The sequence below is a fragment of the Procambarus clarkii genome, chromosome 85, assembly GCF_040958095.1.
Source record: "Procambarus clarkii isolate CNS0578487 chromosome 85, FALCON_Pclarkii_2.0, whole genome shotgun sequence".
Lineage (NCBI taxonomy): Eukaryota > Metazoa > Arthropoda > Malacostraca > Decapoda > Cambaridae > Procambarus > Procambarus clarkii.
The window spans coordinates 22,938,402-22,954,910 of NC_091234.1; the positions used below are offsets into that span (position 1 = coordinate 22,938,402).

The following is a 16,509-nucleotide window of genomic DNA, read 5'->3' on the forward strand; positions in this document are numbered from 1 at the left end:
CGGCAACTCTGACACCAGACGACAGAAGGCCCACAAGTGCAACGAAGCCATCAACAGATCGAAGAACGACCCTAAATTCCCATATCCCATGGTCTTCCACGCTAACACATTGGTCCAACACTAAAAATCCTAAAGAAGGAATACTATGACCCAGACTTCTTCCGAAGATACCCAAACGGCCTGATGGCCTTCTCAGAATCGGACGAAGACAACGACTCTCTGGGTACGTCGTACGTTACCACAGATAATATCTAAAGGAGTTCAGCGCAGAGTCTCACACCAAGACTCTACACATCCGACTCAGCCAGCTACTACTCAACCTTCACGAAACACTGCTTTTGCTTTAGACCCAACTGACTCGTCCGACGAAGATATCTCAATTGGGTCAACACCACCTTAGCGAACGCTCAACTACAGCAGTGAAAACGTTTTAATTGACGCAACCTCGAACGACAGGTCCGCAAAGTTTACAAGAAGCAAGTCTGCCAAGAAACCCACGAAGACCGAGGAGGAATGAAAGAAGACGAAAGAAAAAAAAACGAGTCCTAGGGCCTGAAGACCGAAGAATGAAGGTAAACTGTCATACATCACCACCATGATGGTTACTGTCATGTTCCTGCCAGGTCAGCTGTCATACAACACCTCCATAATAGTTACTGTCATGTTCCTGCCAGGTCAGCTGTCATACAACACCACCATAATAGTTACTGTCATGTTCCTGCCAGGTCAGCTGTCATACAACACCACCATAATAGTTACTGTCATGTTCCTGCCAGGTCAGCTGTCATACAACATCACCATAATAGTTACTGTCATGTTCCTGCCAGGTCAGCTGTCATACAACACCACCATAATAGTTACTGTCATGTTCCTGCCAGGTCAGCTGTCATACAACACCACCATAATAGTTACTGTCATGTTCCTGCCAGGTCAGCTGTCATACAACATCACCATAATAGTTACTGTCATGTTCCTGCCAGGTCAGCTGTCATACAACACCACCATAATAGTTACTGTCATGTTCCTGCCAGGTCAGCTGTCATACAACACCACCATAATAGTTACTGTCATGTTCCTGCCAGGTCAGCTGTCATACAACATCACCATAATAGTTACTGTCATGTTCCTGCCAGGTCAGCTGTCATACAACACCGCCCTGAGCGTGAATGGATACTTGAAGGCGGAGACGGAGTATATTGCCTGGAACACAGCCATGAACAACTTGGCCTACCTGGAGGTGATGTTCACTCGCACAGGAGGGTATGGAGCTCTCAAGGTACGCCTTTACGGACATGGTATTTGCATTGTATGAAATTTACTTATATGCTGATTGTTTAGCATAATTCTTTTATCACATTATGACAAATTCAACCAAAATTAAATCAGTAAATAATAAACAAAAATAATGAACTTTTGATTCTAATATGAAGTTATTTGTAAACAGAACTTTTGAATTTGCCCCTGTTTAATTAATCAGTAAATGTTTCTTCCATCACCCACGGCAACAGAGGTACTTGCTGTCCCTGTTGACTCCGCTGTACGACGCAGTAGGCTTCGACGACAACAGGAGTGACCCTCAACTGGATCAGTACAAGCGGGTGTTGGCCTTGTCGGGCGCCTGTAGCCTCGAGTACCAAGACTGTGTCGACAACTCCGTCTCCCTCTTCCAGGAGTGGATGCTCAACCCAAGTAACAACAGGTAAACTTTCAAGCTTCATCCACTTAGTCATCCATTGTAGCACCTGTTCTTCTACAAGGACATCCACTTGAACAGTAGGGGTCAGTAAAGAGACAACTTTTTCTTTTCGTAGGGGTGGAGTCCTTTTTCCGTTTTCCAATTTTAACCTATTGGTTAGCAAGCACAACCCTCTTCCCCTCTCTTCCTCTTCTTCTTCAACCCTCAAGGTAACCCATACATTTCCCCACGTCTTCTAGGACAGATAGGTTTGAACACCATTTTCCTCTATAAGGTAATAAATGAGATGAAACCAAAACACTCGTAGTGATGGTGTCTTTCTAGTACTGAAATGGTACAATGGTAGCAATCATTAAGGTGAGAGAAGTTTTTTAATAACACCTCTGAACTAATTTGCTTGTAAACGTTATTATCAGACGTATCTTGGTATTGCTTTCAAATGAATCGTCGGGTTCCATGACAAGTTCAAGTACAAGTAAGTTTATTGAGGTAATGAAATACATCTCTAAAGGATAGAGCAGCTTAGGCTATTTCTACCCTCGAACACCAAGGCAGTTTTGTGGTCGCTTTTAATAAAATAAGTCAGGCTTGCTTTGTTTATATCAACATGGTGTCAGTACGCTTACCCTGCCAGTGGAGTACCGGCAGGTTTCCAGACTTCTACATCTTGACTTGGCTACCTTTTAGTCGTTCTGGAAGCATCTTCTTCTTATCTTGAGGTTATCTTGAGATGATTTCGGGGCTTTTTAGTGTCCCCGCGGCCCGGTCTTCGACCAGGCCTCCACCCCCAGGAAGCAGCCCGTGACAGCTGGCTAACACCCAGGTACCTATTTTACTGCTAGGTAACAGGCGCATAGGGTGAAAGAAACTCTGCCCATTGTTTCTCGCCGGCGCCTGGGATCGAACCCAGGACCACAGGATCACAAATCCAGTGTGCTGTCCGCTCGGCCGACCGGCTCCGTTCATATACCTCGTGTTACGGTCACAGACACACTGTTCAATGTGACCATGTCATAAGTGGCGAAGAATCATGCATTGAAAGAAGAGTTGTTTTACCAATTGTCTGTTGTAGAGACGATATTCATAATAATAATAATAATAATAATAATAATAATATTTATTTAGGTAAAGGTACATACATAAAGAGATTTTACAAAGTTTGTTGGCTTTATAGATAGAGCTAGTACATACAATGCCTAAAGCCACTATTACGCAAAGCGTTTCGGGCAGAAACGCCCGAAGAAAACGAAAACGAAGAAATTCCTTCACTAAGTGGCTCGGACACGACGTTGTCATAATAAGACTAAACAAAAACGACAGGAATACCTTTTAAACATTTGTTGTTGTTTCAGTGTGTATATATATTTTTTTTCTTTTTTTGAGAAATATACAAGAGTTGTTACATTCTTGTAGAGCCACTAGTACGCGTAGCGTTTCGGGCAAGTCCTTAATCCTATGGTCCCTGGAATACGATCCCCTGCCGCGAAGAATCGTTTTTTCATCCAAGTACACATTTTACTGTTGCGTTAAACAGAGGCTACAGTTAAGGAATTGCGCCCAGTAAATCCTCCCCGGCCAGGATACGAACCCATGACATAGCGCTCGCGGAACGCCAGGCGAGTGTCTTACCACTACACCACGGAGACATTTGTGTCTATAATGATGCCAATCGTAGTCACGCAATACAAATGATTCAAGATAAGCTTCTGATGTTCGATCCAAATGTACTACTTGAATATTATTCGTTCCTCCATAAAGATTCGTTAGTATTGACATTCGTGCATGATTTTAAACGTGTAGTAATACAACGTTTATATTTTTAAACACCCTTAATTTTCCAGAATCTATTGTTATCGCCTGCGAAAACTGAGGATTAGAACATCAATGCAACAGTCTCGCAATAGAAGTCATGGAAATAGGCGTAATAGAAAACAAAGTTCTACCTGAAGAAAACGTCTGCTATAGGCTTTTACATGGTTAACCCGAGCATAATGAGAACGAGAAATTACCAATGAATTAAACTACAAGGGCCGTGATGAGGGGTACGAACTTACGTCCAGGATGATCCTAGACGCACTTTAATCGACTGAGCCACGAAATGGTCAAAATAATTGTAACTGGGATTGCCACTGCTCTCACGGATCCCACAGTCTCTCCGAGATACAAACCGGGGTTTTACACAATTTCCCCCCATGCACTCGGGCCCTGTTAATATTGTATTCTACCTCTACACCCTTACTTCAAAACACAAAGAAATCACAATAGTGTGGTATATCAAATGAATAAATCCACAACGGATGTGATGAGGGTTCGAACTTACGTCCAGGATGACCCAAGACGTGCCTTAATCGACTGAGCCACGACATGCTTAAACAAAATTGCAACCGGGATTACTACTGTTCTCCCAAGGATCCCGCAGTCTCTCCGAAACACAGTGTTTAGAGAAATGACCACATTGCAGTCTCTGTTGGGTTCTTCCTTCTCTGAACACATTACCCTTGTGAGATTTTCCATTTCAACATAAAATTCTGCTAATTATTTGTTTAATGTACCTATAATTTCCGTAAAAAATGTATATGTTTCCGTATATGTATATACAAAATTTTATATATGTATATATATATATATGTATATATTATATATATATATATATATATATATATATATATATATATATATATATATATATATATACTAGTTGATTTTATACCCGCATTAGGTCAGGTGATAATACAATGAAGGTGAAAACACGGGGGGATACATAAGGGCCAATAAGCCTTCTGCAGCCCCTATGTTTATCCCTTATGTATCCCCCCGTGTTTTCACCTTCATTATATATATATATATATATATATATATATATATATATATATATATATATATATATATATATATATATATATATATATATATATATATATATAATATAATATAATATAATATAATATAATATAGGGGTACCACCTCTGGTGCAATTGTTGGGACCCCATAGCCTCGAAGAAGGGAGCTCAGAGCATTTAGAGAAAAATTTGCCAATTTTTTTTTTTACAAAAACTGAACATTAAGAAGAAAATATGCAGAAATGTTTCCTAGAGGCTACAGATTTCTTGGAATTCCTTAGACGCCGGGAAGGAACCGATAATGCAGCGGGCAATCCCCCTCTGGATCCCCACATGGAGGCGCTGGAAGAGAAAACTTGCCACATTAGGGTCCTTTGTAGCGTCAATGAGGCTGGCAACAAGATCCTTAAGAAACCTCATTGCACTCTTTTGCAACCTCATTTGCCTCATTTGCAGAGGTGCAACAGGTACTCTGAGAGAGAACTCTATCAACATCAGAGGTCCGAGACTGTTCAACACGCTTCCACTACACATAAGGGGCATAACTGGCAAACCCCTCACAGTGTTCAAGAGAGAACTGGATAAGCACCTCCAAAGGATACCTGATCAACCAGGCTGTGACTCATACGTCAGGCTGCGAGCAGCCGCGTCTAACAGCCTGGTTGATCAGTCCAGCAACCAGGAGGCCTGGTCGACGACCGGGCCGCGGGGACACTAAGCCCCGGAAGCACCTCAAGGTAGCCTCAAGGTAGCCACTCTCCCCATGGACAAAGGGCCTCACATCCTATTGGAACGAAGCTATACCGGTGATCTAAATCCTTGTAGCTCACTGAAGTCTCGTCACCACATTCCTGGCTGCTCCCTGGCGTCACACACATCCTCTTCCTTACTTAGGTAACACAGACGGGGTGCCGATCCTCCCGACCACCGAGGGGGTCGCGCTCTGCGGGGCATCCAATGCTGGTGTCAATTTAGACACACCATATACCTTCGTCGTCTCAAGAGATGTACCTTTTCCAGGCAACCTTATGTCAATGCCCTGTGCACTGACTCACTGCCGTGGAAGAAGATATCACGATGGCCGACTTCACTAGTTGGGTCAGTTTCGATGCAGGGCGCCGTCACAGTCTGTTCACTATATTGAGAAGGTAATCAAAGATATTAAATTCTGCGGCACTTTCGCTCGACATCCCACATAACTGAGGAGCAGCAGCAGCACCAGACTGCAGAGTATTACTTGTTTTTATTCACTCCTCATTCAAGAGGTATTCTATATACACAAGTGATTGTTTACTGTTAGTTGTCTGTAATTTATAGCTTCAAGAATCATTGACAAAGCCTTTCTCTTTATTCTACCTGCTTCGTTTTAAGCCATGGCCACTTTACTTTCTAGATGAGAGGTTATCAACGTTGGGGCTCCCCCCCCCCCCTTCCAACAGGTGGAAATTTCAGGATTTTAGGATCTTCTTGAGAGGTTATCAACGTTGGGGCCCAAGCCACACTCCCCCCCCTTCCAACAGGTGGAAATTTCAGGATTTTAGGATCTTCTTGAGAGGTTATCTTGAGATGATTTCGGGGCTTTTTTTTTAGTGTCCCCGAAGCCCGGTCCTCGACCAGGCCTCCACCCCCAGGAAGCAGCCCGTGACAGCTGACTAACACCCAGGTACCTATTTACTGCTAGGTAACAGGGGCATTCAGGGTGAAAGAAACTTTGCCCATTTGTTTCTGCCTCGTGCGGGAATCGAACCCGCGCCACAGAATCACGAGTCCTGCGCGCTATCCACCAGGCTACGAGGCCCCTGGGAGGAATAAAGACAGAGTAAATGCACTTGTATTGATATAGAAAATATAAAGTCCCTAATATAATGTAAATATCATTACTTGAAAAACACGTGAGGTAATGTTTTAGAGTTTGGGGTAATTTTTCTTGGGTAATTCCTGATAACCATGTTATTCAGTGCCATCTAAAAGCAAAACTGTACACAATATAACTAATAATTACTCATTACATGATATTGTGATATGACTGTCTACATATATGTATTTAGCCTGTTAGTTGCCACACTGATCAGAGGGTGGGCCTGTCTAGCAGTTTTGGCCCAAAAACAGTTAGGTCACCCTGCTGGTGATGCGACACATCACTCTCTGACGCAGTAGAAATGCTAATGTCATCATTAAATTTTCTGTCAGTCTCTGATTCATAAATATTGATAAGAGGGCTCACTGATCACTACAATGATCACTTCTTGGGCCACGATCTCCGGGCCGTGACCAATGAAGTGGTGATGGCTGCCTGTGCTCAGGTCACAATGGTGGGCGGGTGAGTGGTGAAAAGCTCACTATCCTGATGCTGAGCCTCCATCACACCTGCGTTCTCTAACGCCTTCCCTCGCACTGCTTGTCTCCAGTGTCCTGCTCTACCTTTAGCTCTAATCTCCACATATTCACTATTATGGCTCATTAACAATGAAATATCCTCATCTCGTATGCAACAGGGACAGGATTCGTGGGTTTTGTAATGAGAGCTTAACGCGCGACTTTCCTCCATCACGGCTTTTTGCCAACAAAGAAAAATGAGAAATTTTAAGAGTTGACCGTCAGAGCTGGGTATTTACAGTGTGTGATAACCGAGTTTGACCCGTGCATTGCTTACTTTGCCCTTATGTAAAGACAGAAATAAACGTTAGTAACATTATGATCATATGGTAATCAGTCAGGATAATCAGTCTCCGTGGTGTAGTGGTAAGACACTCGCCTGGCGTTCCGCGAGCGCTATGTCATGGGTTCGTATCCTGGCCGGGGAGGATTTACTGGGCGCAATTCCTTAACTGTAGCCTCTGTTTAACGCAACAGTAAAATGTGTACTTGGATGAAAAAACGATTCTTCGCGGCAGGGGATCGTATTCCAGGGACCATAGGATTAAGGACTTGCCCGAAACGCTACGCGTACTAGTGGCTCTACAAGAATGTAACAACTCTTGTATATATCTCAAAAAAAAAAAAAAAAAAAAAAAAAAATATGTGAGTTGTTGTATGTCAGTCTGAGGAGATAATTTCTGTATTAATTAATGTTTTATCCATATATAGTTACCGTAGCCACTGTGGCCAGTCCCTTTTTGGTGCTGTGTAATGTGTGACTTGGGTTACATCCTGGTTCATCTTTGTTCAAGTATACTCTTCACTCAAAGCAAAAATATGTAATTATGCTTTAAAATAATAAGGTAAAAAAAAATTTGCTTTGAGTTAAAAAATATAAAAGCTTCAACAAACAGGATTAGGATGTATATGTTTCACCAAGATTTTATGATCTATCAATTTGTCTTGATGGCGACCTGTTGATACGCAAGTTTACATTTTGTACTATGTGAAGAGTTAGTGCTAGCTTATTCAGCAGTGATTTGTCACTGATTTTGGCAATGTCACACTGGCTGTGAGAGAAATGATCACATGTTGCTATAGCTCAACTTAATCTAAGTCACCCGATTACTTACATCTATATTTTGGGATATTTATATTGATGATAAAACATTGCATCAAATGGTAAGGTTAGAAGGTGTTTTGTGGTGAGATAATGAGAGAGGGTGTGGTATGTGCAGCACAGTGTTTTGTGGTGAGATAATGAGAGAGGGTGTGGTATGTGCAGCACAGTGTTTTGTGGTGAGATAATGAGAGAGGGTGTGGTATGTGCAGCACAGTGTTTTGTGGTGAGATAATGAGAGGAGGTGTGGTATGTGCAGCACAATGTTTTGTGGTGAGATAATGAGAGAGGGTGTGGTATGTGCAGCACAATGTTTTGTGGTGAGATAATGAGAGAGGGTGTGGTGTGTGCAGCAGAATGATTTGTGGTGAGATAATGAGAGAGGGTGTGGTGTGTGCAGCACAGTGTTTTGTGGTGAGATAATGAGAGAGGGTGTGGTATGTGCAGCACAATATTTTGGGGTGAGATAATGAGAGGAGGTGTGGTATGTGCAGCACAATGTTTTGTGGTGAGATAATGAGAGAGGGTGTGGTGTGTGCAGCACAGTGTTTTGTGGTGAGATAATGAGAGAGGGTGTGGTATGTGCAGCACAATGTTTTGTGGTGAGATAATGAGAGAGGGTGTGGTGTGTGCAGCACAGTGTTTTGTGGTGAGATAATGTGTTAGGATGTTTTAGTCTCAGGATAATGTTTTTCTGTAGTTCCTTTGTTTATTAATGTAATCTGGTCCTACTTAACAGCATAGTGTCGGCCAACCTGAAGGGAACAGTGTACTGCACCGCTATTGCTGCTGGTGGAGAGGAGGAGTGGAACTTTGCCTGGGGCCAGTACCTGGCCTCCAACCTGGGCTCTGACAAGGCCACGCTCCTCTCTGCCCTGGGATGTACCAAGCAGATCTGGATCCTCTCCAGGTAAGCTTAAGCACCCTAAATAATTAGTCAGAACTCCTGAAATTCAGTTAAATTAAGCTAAAATTTGGGTTGGTAATATATCGCCATTTATTCTTCAGTTCCAAACAAAATAATGAATTTATTTTCTCGTAACTTCATCAATTTCATGGTGTTTCAGATAGATTATCATTAGTTATAAATCCAACACTTTAACCCCCTCCACAACCTCAACCAATCCCCCATAACCCCAAGCATTCCCCCAACCAATCCCCAATCACCCCAACCAATCCCCAATCACTTCCATCGCCGGCACCTTCCACAGGTACCTGGACATGGCCTTCACTGATGGCAGCGGCATCAGGAGGCAGGACGCCGCGGCTGCCTTCAGCTCCGTCTCCAGGAACGACATTGGGCGCGACCTGGCCTGGAACTACCTAAGGGACCAGTGGCAAAAGATATCTAATTAGTGAGCGTAAAATGTTTTGTCTTGAGACTTGCCGATCATTATCGGTCTTCTACTGTGAGTGTTAGTCTGTGAGCCATGCTACTGTGAGTGTTAGTCTGTGAGCCATGCTACTGTGAGGGCTACAGTCTGTGAGCCATGCTACTGTGAGGGCTACAGTCTGTGAGCCATGCTACTGTGAGGGCTACAGTCTGTGAGCCATGCTACTGTGAGGGCTACAGTCTGAGCCATGCTAAATTTTCAATTATTTTTCCATCTGCTGTCAGTGTCCGAATGATCGATTCTCAGTATGCTCTTTCTTTGCTGTTCTCAAGTTCATCGAACTTCTATTCCCGTTTTACTAGGAATGCAACTTCCCCTCCTTGCCTTTGCAGTCTTTATCACTTGGAATCCCCCCATCCCTGGAAATATTGCATCAGAGATCAGTCGGGTGGGGGTGGGATTCCTGTCGGGGGGGAGGGGGTTAGGAGTCGGAGGGGGGGGGGAGGCCTGGGCCTGGATGGGGGCAGGAAGAGGGTAGGGTCAGGGACTGGATGGGGGTCATGTAGTGTGTGTGTATTCACCTAGTTGTTCTTGCGGAGGTTGAGTTTCGGCTTTTTGGCCCCGCCACTCAAATGTCAATCAACTGGTGTACAGATTCCTGGTGTACATAGATACAGATATCAAATCATATCTACATGTGAAACTGTGAAAGGAGTCTGTCTCCACCACATCACTGCATAATGCATTCTCTGTGATAACTACCATAACAATGACAAAATTCTTACTAATATGTCTGTGGGTCATTTGGGTACTGAGTTTCCATCTGTGTCCCCTTGTTCGTGTTCCACTCATGCTAAATAGTTTGTCTTTGTCCACCCTGTCAATTACTCTGAGAGTTTTGTAGGTGGTTATCATGTCTCCCCTTACTCTTCTTTCTTTCAGGGACATGAGGTTTCGCTCCCCCTAGCCTTTCCTTGTAACTCATACCACTTAATTTTGGGACTAGTCTGGTGGCATACCTCTGAATCTTCTCTAACTTTGACTTATGTTTAACTAGGTATGGACTCCAGGCTGGAGCTGCATACTCCAGGATTCGTCTGACATGAGTGGTATACAAGGTCGTGAATGACTCCATAGACAAGTTTCACCAGGCAGTTCTTATGTTGACCAATCTAGCATATGCTGCATGTGAAATTTTTTTGATGTGGGGCTTCTGGGGACAGGTTCGGTGTGATATCAACTCCCAGATCATTCTATATGACTCTTGCAGGATTTCACCTCCCATATGGTACCTTGGGTTCAGCCTCGTGCTCCACGAGTGTAACTTTAGAAGTTATTTTCAAGACCATTCCTCCAGTTTGTCCAGGTGGTCCTGTAGTCTCTGTCTATCCTCATCTGTATTGATTTTTCTCATAATTTTCACATCATCAACAAACATTGAGAGGAATAAGTCAATACCCTCTGGAAGATCGTTGACATACGTCAGAAACAGCATGGGTCCAAGTACAGAGCCCGCTAGGACACTGCTGGTGACAACTTTCCTTGTTTGAGATGTCACCAGCGGAGTCCGCTTGTACTTGCGTACAGGCGAACAACGTCCCCAATCACATCCTGACGGAACAAACAACCGACCTCGGCATCTACACTCCAGCTACCATCGGTCGACCAGCAGTGGACACTGGAGTGCTTGTAATTTATCTAGATCACCCTGTACGCCCCTTCATCTTGGAGAGGGGATTCAGCATCACATATTTAGGGGGTGTAGCTCCAACACTGGCCTCGTTGTCTTGTGTACACACCCTACTCGAGGCGCCGTGACTCCTCACTCTCTCCTTGTTTGGAATGTTCTCCTAAATCCCCCTTTCATGAATTAGTATTTTCTGCCTCCCTGTCTGCAGCCGTGACCCTCTCTCTCTCTGTACCAGTTTCTGGGAAACCTCACCAGGGCAAAAGCCAGCATACACATACGTTTAATATACAAAGAAGACATACATAATACATTACATCTAAAATACAACATCATACAACATTCCAACCTGCTACAACCCAGTAATATTCCAACATCATATCCTGGTTTCATCAACTGTCCATATCAAGTGGCTGCTCAACTCTTGGCTTACCACTTACTACTCCCTCACTAAATGGCGCTGAAATCCTGTCACAACAATACTGTAGCCTCAGCCCTAAAAGTACATGAAACTCATCTTGGGGCTGAAACACCAGAAACCTCTACATAAGTATTCCCCAACAAAAGAAGAAATCAGTCTCTCACTTTACACTGCGTCTTACACGCCAATAAGCGCTCAAGCACTCCCCTTATACAATCATGTGTGTGTCCACCATGAACCTCTGTTCTGCTCCTAGAGGCTCACTACCAATACATATCTCTAGGCCCTCCAAAATATCAGGAAAGGCACTTCTGCAGATATCCCAATCTGCTGTACAACGAAGCAATAATCCAACTTCAGTGACGCTCCACCACTGATTCCACAGAGGTACGTGTAGTTCCTCTTCGCTGCTTAAAGTCAACTCCTCACTATGGAGTTCTGCTCTATCACAGAGTTCAGCATACACTTTTTCTCCAGCCTCGAAGTTCTTCCATTAACTTCTTCTCTAGCCTCAAAGTTTCTCCATCAACATGTTCCCAAACAAACCTGCAATTTCCTTACCATGCCAATAAAAATGTTTTCCTAACAAAACATAAATAAATATATTCACAGAAAATAAACTCCTCCAATCGACATCTCTTTAAACACTATTGCGTCGCCGCAATGGTCCTCCCCCATCCTGGGCGAGACCACTCTGAGAACATGTCTCAAGGCATGTCACTGGGGGAGGGTTCGCCGCCCTGGTTGTGTGGCAGTCACCCCTCCCTCAGTCAGTCACTGATCTTCGGCTAGGACGGACGTATCACTCCTCCCTCCAACATGTTTTTCTATCTCTACTCTTATTTTTAGCTCACTGCCTTAATAAAATATATGTCCTACATGTATAAACATTTGCCATGATCACTGGGCACACGATGAAGCACAGGCAACCACTATAATAACTAATATTTGAGCTTACTGCAGAATTCTCTGAGGTTAGGACACACACTCACTGGAGCTCAAACATGGTGCGCCATAGGCCATCCACAACAATGCTTCCGGACAGCTTCACAGGGCTTCCTCCAGTCCACGACTTGAGTTCACAACGTCATCTGGCAGATTCCACAACAGATATGCCTGCTTACTTCCTTACTCTTGAAGAAGCAACACAATTAGTTTCACAAAGGCGAGGCCAAATATTCACTTCTAGGCCGCCTCTAATTATCAAAATCACAGAGAAAATGTGTACTATGTGCAGACGACGAGTCACAATAACGTGGCTAAATTATGTTGACCAGACCACACACTAGAAGGTGAAGGGACGACGTCGTTTCGGTCCGTCCTGGACCATTCTCAAGTCGATTGTGATGAGGAAGTAGATGCAGGCAATAAATAGGCAAGAGCGGTGAGGAGCAAAGATGTAGTATAGGGGATAGTAGTAGGAATAAGAACTGCAGAGGGCCTATTGGCCCATATCTTTGTTCCTCACCGCTCTTGCCTATGTATTGCCTGCATCTACTTCCTCATCACAATCGACTTGAGAATGGTCCAGGACGGACCGAAACGTCGTCGTCCCTTCACCTTCTAGTGTGCGGTCTGGTCAGCATAATGTGTACTATGTCCCCAACAGCTTCCTCACACTTCTTGAGGTTATCTTGAGATGATTTCGGGGCTTTAGTGTCCCCGCGGCCCGGTCCTCGACCAGGCCTCCACCCCCAGGAAGTAGCCCGTGACAGCTCACTAACTCCCAGGTACCTATTTACTGCTAGCTAACAGGGGCATTCAGGGTGAAAGAAACTTTGGCCCATTTGTTTCTGCCTCGTGCGGGAATCGAACCCGCGCCACAGAATTACGAGTCCTGCGCGCTATCCACCAGGCTACGAGCTCTTGCAGACAAGTAGCCTTAACTACAGTACTAACACACGGAACAATATTCTTCCTTATTCCGGGATTATCAACAAAGTACAACCACCTCCGACGACAGTTGCGACTCAAGTGAGGTCACGACCTCCTGCTAGCGTCACCTCACCTTCCCAAAATATTGACATCTAATTTCATGTCACTTATTACCAATGCCCATCTACTGCTAGTATGCTGAGATCACTCACTGACGTTTATTCACTTATTTAATATATACATCTTTCCTCTGACCTTTTGAGCCCCTGAGATTCTATGCTAATTTATGGACTGCCGCCCCTACACGTCTGCTCCCCATCACAATAGACTACTGACTGTGTGTGTGTGTGTGTGTGTGTGTGTGTGTGTGTGTGTGTGTGTGTGTGTGTGTGTGTGTGTGTGTGTGTGTGTGTGTGTGCGCGCGCGCGCGTGTGCGTGCGCCTGTGTGCGTGTGTGCGTGCGCCTGTGTGTGTACTCACCTATTTGTACTCGCCTATTTGTGCTTGCGGGGGGTTGAGCTTTGGCTCTTTGGTCCCACCTCTCAACTATCAATCAACTGGTGTATAGATTCCTTAGCCTACTGGGCTTTATCATATCTACATTTAAAACAATGAATGGAGTCAGCCTCCACCACATCACTGCCTAATACATTCCACCTGTTAACTACTGATACTGAAAAAGTTTTTTCTAACGTCCCTGTGGCTCCTTTGGGTACTCAGTTTCCACCTGTGTCCCCCTTGTTCACGTACCACCAGTGTTGAATAGTTTATCCTTCTCTACCCTGTCAATTCCCCCTTAGGATTTTGTAGGAGATGATCATATCTTCCCTTACTCTTCTGTCTTCCAGTGTCGTAAGGTGCATTTCCCTCAGCCTTTCCTCGTAACTCAAGCCTCGGTTCTGGGACTAGTCTAGTGGTATAGCTCTGAACTTCTTGTGCTTGAGAAGGTACGGGCTCCATGCTGGGGCCGCATATTCCAAGATTGGTCTTTCATATGTGGTATATAAGATTCTGAATGATTCCTTACACAGGTTCCTAAAGGCAGTTCTAATATTAGTCAGCCTCGCATATGCCGCAGATGTAATTCTTTTTATGCGAGCTTCAGGAGACAGGTTTGGTGTGATATCAACTCCTAGGTCTTTCTCTCTGTCCGTTTCTTTAAGTACTTCATCTCCTATTCTGTATCCTGTGTCTGGCCTCCTGTGGCCACCGCCTAGTTCCATTACTTTGCATTTACTCGGGTTAAACTTGAGCAGCCATTTGTTGGACCATTCATTCAGTCTATCTAGGTCATCTTGTAGCCTCCTACTATCATCCTCTGTTTCAAAAATCCTCCTCATAATTTTTGCATCATCAGCAAACATTGAGAGAAACGAGTCTATACCCTCTGGGAGATCATTTACATAGCGCACGTGTGTGTGTGTGTACTCATCTAATTGTGCTTGCGGGGGTTTAGCTTTGGCTCTTTGGTCCCGCCTCTCAACTGTCAATCAACTGGTGTACAGGTTCCTGAGCCTACTGGGCTCTATCATATCTACATTTGAAACTGTGTATGGAGTCAGCCTCCACCACATCACTGCCTAATGCATTCCATCTGTTAAGTACTCTGACACTGAAAAGTTCTTTCTAACGTCCCTGTGGCTCATTTGGGTACTCAGTTTCCACCTGTGTTCCCTGGTTCGCGTACCACCAGTGTTGAATAGTTTATTCTTGTTTACCCTGGCAATACCCCTGAGGATTTGGTAGGTAGTGATCATGTCTCCCCTTACTCTTCTGTCTTCCAGTATCGTAAGGTGTATCTCTTGCAGCCTTTCCTCGTAACTCATGCCTCTTAGCTCCAGGACTAGTCTAGTGGCATACCTCTGAACTTTTTCCAGCTTCGTCTTATGCATGACAAGGTACGGGCTCCATGCTGGGGCCGCATACTCCAGGATTGGTCTTGCATATGTGGTATACAAAATTCTGAATGATTCCTTAAACAGGTTCTTGAATGCTGTTCTGATGTTAGCCAGTCACGCATATGCCGCAGACGTAATTATTTTTATGTGGGCTTCAGGAGACAGGTTTGGTGAGATATCAACTCCTAGATCTTTCTTTCTGTCCGTTTCATGAAGTACTTCATCTCCCGTCCTGTATCCTATGTCTGGCCTTCTGTTTCCACCGCCTAGTTTCATTACTTTGCATTTACTAGGGTTGAACTTGAGCAGCCATTTGTTGGACCATTCATTCAATCTGTCTAGGTCATCTTGTAGCCTCCTATCATCATCCTCTGTTTCAATCCTCCTCATAATTTTTGCGTCATCAGCAAACATTGAAAGAAACAAGTCTATACCCTCCGGGAGATCATTTACATATATCAGAACGGACAGTATAGGTCCAGGGACTGAAACCTGCGGGATTCCACTTGTGACGTCTCGCTAATCTGAGACCTCACCCCCTCACAATGACTCGTTCTGTTGGTTAGGTACTCCCTTATCCAATGGAATACCTTCCCTTTCACTCCAGCCTGCATCTCCAGCTTTTTCACTAACCTCTTGTGTGGTACTGTATCAAAGGCTTTCTGGCAGTCCAAAAATGGGCAGTCTGCCCATCCCTCTCTCTCTCTCTTGCCTGATTTTTGTTGCCTGGTCGTCGAGTTCAATTAACCATGTGAGGCAGGACTTGCCATCCCTGAACCCATGTTGATGCTGTGTTACAAAGTTCCTTCGCTCCAGATGTTCCACTAGCTTCCTTCGCACAATCTTCTCCATCAGCTTGCATGGTATGCATGTTAGGGACACTGGCCTGTCGTTCAGTGCCTCCTGTCTATCACCCTTCTTATATATCGGGACTACATTAGCTGCTTTCCAAATTTCTGGCAGTTCCCACTGTTATAAGTGATTTGTTATACACTATGGAGAGTGGTAGGCACAGTTCTCTTGCTCCTTCCTTTAGTATCCAAGGGGAGATTCCATCTGGGCCTAAAGCCTTTGTCACATCTAACTCTAGTAAACACTTCCTTACTTCCCCGCTGGTTATTTCAAACTCTTCCAGTGGTTCCTGGTTAACTTTTGTTTCACTTATCTCTGGAATTTCTCCTTGCTCTAAGGTGAAGACCTCCTGGAATTTCTTATTCAGTTCCTCACACACTTCCTTGTCGTCTGTAGGGAATCCGTCTGCCTCCATCCTTAATTTCATTA

At 44.3% G+C, this 16,509-nt stretch overlaps 1 protein-coding gene across 1 annotated transcript in view; it reads left to right on the plus strand.

The window, feature by feature from the left end:
• Positions 1 to 16,509, plus strand: part of LOC123746672 (uncharacterized) — a 237,022-nt gene that overhangs the window by 94,913 nt on the left and 125,600 nt on the right. Inside the window, 4 exon segments of the mRNA XM_069316905.1 lie at positions 1,134 to 1,276; positions 1,509 to 1,699; positions 8,754 to 8,924; positions 9,226 to 9,369. Of these exon segments, the coding sequence (XP_069173006.1) occupies positions 1,134 to 1,276; positions 1,509 to 1,699; positions 8,754 to 8,924; positions 9,226 to 9,369 (649 nt within the window).